The sequence below is a fragment of the Monoraphidium neglectum genome (genome assembly GCF_000611645.1).
Source record: "Monoraphidium neglectum strain SAG 48.87 unplaced genomic scaffold scaffold00231, whole genome shotgun sequence".
NCBI classification, from domain to species: Eukaryota; Viridiplantae; Chlorophyta; class Chlorophyceae; order Sphaeropleales; family Selenastraceae; genus Monoraphidium; species Monoraphidium neglectum.
In genome coordinates, this window is record NW_014013397.1 from 7,203 (window position 1) to 10,836 (window position 3,634).

Here is a 3,634-nt window from a genome sequence, read left to right on the forward strand (position 1 = left end):
CCCACCCACTCGTGCACTGTCTTTTCACAGCCGCCGCCTACCAGACCTGCCCCGACCTCGGCCGCGTCGCCGCCACCCTCGCCGCCCACGGCCCCGGCGGCCTCGCGGCCCGCTGCGCGCTCACGCCCGGCGTGCCGGCCCAGCCGATGCTCGCCAGCCCCGCCACGGGGGTGGGTGACGCCCTGAAGAAGCTGGGGCCGGCGCGGGACGTGCTGGCGGAATGGAAGTACGATGGAATGAGGGCGCAGATCCACCTGATCTCGGCGTCCGAGGTTGGTGATCCGGGTTTGGGCGCCTGCGGGGCTGGGGGTTGGTTGTATGAGAGGGCATGCACGAGGGCAGCGCTTGCAGGGGGTGGGGCCGTCTCGCGTCCGTCGATGCGGGTATGGGCTTTCCGGACGATGCGTGGCGCCGCCTGCAGTCATGGTTGCACGTGCAGCCAGGGCGGCCCGTGCGGTGCACGTCCGACATCGGCTTTTGTTTGATCTTTGCACTCGTGGCTCACCAAACAAACTGGCTCCACCTGCCCCCACACGGCGGTCCACTTCACTCTTTCCCTTCATTGTCCTCACTCAATGATAAGGCCGGAAGCATGCCCACACATCGGTGCCTCTCCACCTCACACGACCGCAGGCGCGCGTGTTCAGCCGCAACTGCCAGGACTCCACTGCGGCGCAGCCAGAGGCCGTCGCGCAGCTGCGGGCTGCGGTCGCGCCCGGGGCGCTGCCGCTGGTGGTGGACGCGGAAATCGTGGCGGTCAGCCGGAAGCCGGAGGGGCGGCATTTGGCGGAGGCTACAGCAGCGGGCGAAACGTGCACAGAGCCTCAGCAGCAGCAGCAGCAGCAGCAGCAGCAGCAGCAGCAGCAGCAGCAGCAGCCCTATCGCATCCTCTCCTTCCAAGAGCTTGCCTCCCGCCCCCGCGGCAGCACCGCGCCTGCCGGCGCCAACAGCAGCACGCCCGCAGCCACTCCTTCTGCTGCCGCCGCGACGGCGGGCGTGCAGGTGTGCGTCTTTGCGTTCGACTGCCTCTGCGTGGGCGGTGACGTCATCACGGGGCTGCCCCTGCGGGAGCGGCGCGCGCGGCTCGCAGCGGCGCTGCCAGGGGTGTCCTTGGGGCGGGTGGAGCTGGCTGCGGCAATTGAGGTGCGGCAAAAGGGCGCGGCGGGGGAGCAGGGGCAGCAGCAGCAACAGCAGCGGCAGCCCGAGCAGGAGGTGGAGCAGGAGCAAGAGGAGGAGGAGCAGGAGCGGCAGCAGGATGAGGAAGAAGAGGGGCTGGGGGAGGACGAGGAGGAGGGTCAGGGGTGCAGCAGCGACGCCGGCGATGAGGGCGCGGAAGGTGCGAGCCACCAGCAGCAGCAGCAGCAGCAGCAGCAGCAGCAGCAGCAGCAGCAGCAGCAGCAGCAGCAGCAGGAGCGGCAGCAGGAGGAGCAAGCCGAGGAGGAGGAAGAGCCCGAGGCGGTCGCGGAAATCTTTGGCTTTTTCGAGGCGGCGCTGGCGCGCGGCGCGGAGGGGCTGATGCTAAAGCGGTTGGATGGGGAGGGGTCGGGCTACGCGCCGGCCAAGCGCAGCGACGCGTGGGTCAAGCTCAAGGTGGGGGGCGTGGCTTTGGAGGCTGGCAGGGTTCAGGGTTTTCAGTGGGAGGACAGTGCCAGGGTTCAGGTTGCTCCGTGGGCGAGTGGGGAGATTGGCAGGGGAGTTTGGGAGGGGAAGGGGCGCGGCTCGGGGCGGTGTGTGTGGATTGTAATAGGATGGCTGGGTGTGCGGGCGGGGGCGAAGGGATTTGCAGGCGGCAGGGGGGCCGTGAGGGGCGTGCATGGAGGGATTGGTGCTCTGTGCCCCCCATTTCCTGCATGCGCGTCTTGTATCCCTCTAGCGGCGTGCTCCCTCCTACCGCCACCCCTCACGCCCAACCACTTGCCACTCCACTCGTCAACTCAATCGATTTGTCGCTCCGCGCGTCATCACTACTCCGTGACAACAGAGGGACTATTTGGAGGGCCTCGCAGATTCATTCGACGCAGTGCCCATCGGCGCGTGGCGCGGCCAGGGGCGGAAGGTGGGCGCGGGAGCGGCGACGCGCTGTGCGGCCAGGGGCAGGCAGCAGTGGAGGAGAGCGAAGCCAGTGCGTGTAAGGACCCCCAACCCTGCTGCTGGTGGCGGTTGACGTGTTTGGCAGACCCACGGCTTCCTGCCTGGCAAGGGGGCTGGGGGGGACTCAACCCTTCCTCTCACACTCTGGTTTTCAGGGGTGTTCCCTCCCCAACCCGCAACCGCCAGGTCAGCTGACACCCTCACCTCCCAAGCATTGTGCACGATCAGATCGGACAGGGGTCCTCACCACAGCGCCCTCACTCCCGCCCACCGCCCGCCCTCTCGCCGTCGCTTTGACCAAATCTTCCCATGTTTGACCGCCCCGCCAGGTCAAGTGGCTGTCCCCCTTCCTGCTGGCTGTCTGGGACCCAGAGGCTCAAGAGTTCCAGTCGCTCTGCCGCGTCATGTCGGGATTCAGCGACGCATTCTGTGGGTATCAGACGTATTAGTCCGCGTTGTTGGGTCGGGGTCGTGTCCAGCGGCCCGGCCGCAGGACGCGTAGCCCCAGCAGCGCGAGCGCTCAGTGGCCCGCCACCTGCCCGTGCGTGCTCCTGCGAGTTGTGATTGCCAATAACCCCCCTTTCCGCCTTTCGCCTTGTGACCCGCTTGCAGACGCCGCGGCCACGGAACGGCTTATGGCCACTGCCATCCCCGGGCCAAAGCCGTATTTCAACACAGGTGGGTGATTTCATACCCGGTCATGGTACTGCATACGTAGTGACGACACGACAGCTGGAGGGGAGGCGGCGGTGTAGTGACAGTGCGCCGCAATTCCGCGGTGATGGTCAAGCCCACTGGAAGGCTTGATCGACCCTTGAAGCCTTTGCTGCACCAGGGCTTCTTCACCCCCCGCCTGGACCTTCCTCGCCTCTGCTTGACGTGGCCGGCTGCCAGGGCCCCTGCCGGCCTGCTTGGAAGCCGTCCTGTGCTCCTGGGGGGGAACTGCCGTTCGACCCCTGCCCCGCCGCAATTGCCTCGGCTTCATTATGCAGGCGAGCAGTGTGGGGTATGGTTTGAGCCGACCGAGGTTTGGGAGATCCGAGGCGCAGACCTGTCCATCAGCCCTGTGCACAGGTGAGCGTCCGACGTGGTAGTTTTATTGAGTGTTTTCACGCGCATGCAAAGTGCTGATCTTTCTTTGCAGCCTCACGTTTGAAAACTGCCGACTGTCTGCGTCCAGGTCGTTGGAGGTTGACCAGTTAACAGCCGCAGCACCCTTCTTGCTAAATGTTGATCCGCACGCACCTGCCCTCGACCCCCCGCCGCCGCGCCTGCTGCCTCCCTCACCCTCCGCCGACCCGCCAGGGCCGCCGCGGGGCGCCTGCACGCGTGGAAGGGCGTCGGGCTGCGCTTCCCCCGGTTCGTGCGGCTGCGGCCGGACAAGCGCTTGGAGGACGCGTCGGGGCCTGACACCGTGGTCGAGCTGTACCGCCGCCAGTCTCGCAGGGCAGTACAGTAGCAGGCGCAGTAGCGGGTGCAGCGGCCGGTGCTGCGGCGGGGGCAGCGGCGGTTTTAGTAGCAGGTGCCCGGGCGGTTGCAGTGG

General features: G+C 67.1%; 1 protein-coding gene across 1 annotated transcript in view; it reads left to right on the plus strand.

Annotated features, from left to right (window-relative positions):
- Positions 1-3,550, plus strand: part of MNEG_2124 (DNA ligase 1) — a gene marked incomplete at both ends in the record, with an annotated part of 10,661 nt that extends 7,111 nt beyond the window's left edge. The window contains 7 exons of the mRNA XM_014049394.1: positions 31-272; positions 634-1,590; positions 1,982-2,056; positions 2,421-2,520; positions 2,704-2,769; positions 3,084-3,165; positions 3,397-3,550. Coding sequence (XP_013904848.1) covers positions 31-272; positions 634-1,590; positions 1,982-2,056; positions 2,421-2,520; positions 2,704-2,769; positions 3,084-3,165; positions 3,397-3,550 — 1,676 coding nt within the window. The remainder of the gene's footprint in view (positions 1-30; positions 273-633; positions 1,591-1,981; positions 2,057-2,420; positions 2,521-2,703; positions 2,770-3,083; positions 3,166-3,396) is intronic.
- Positions 3,551-3,634: the final 84 nt, after the last annotated feature.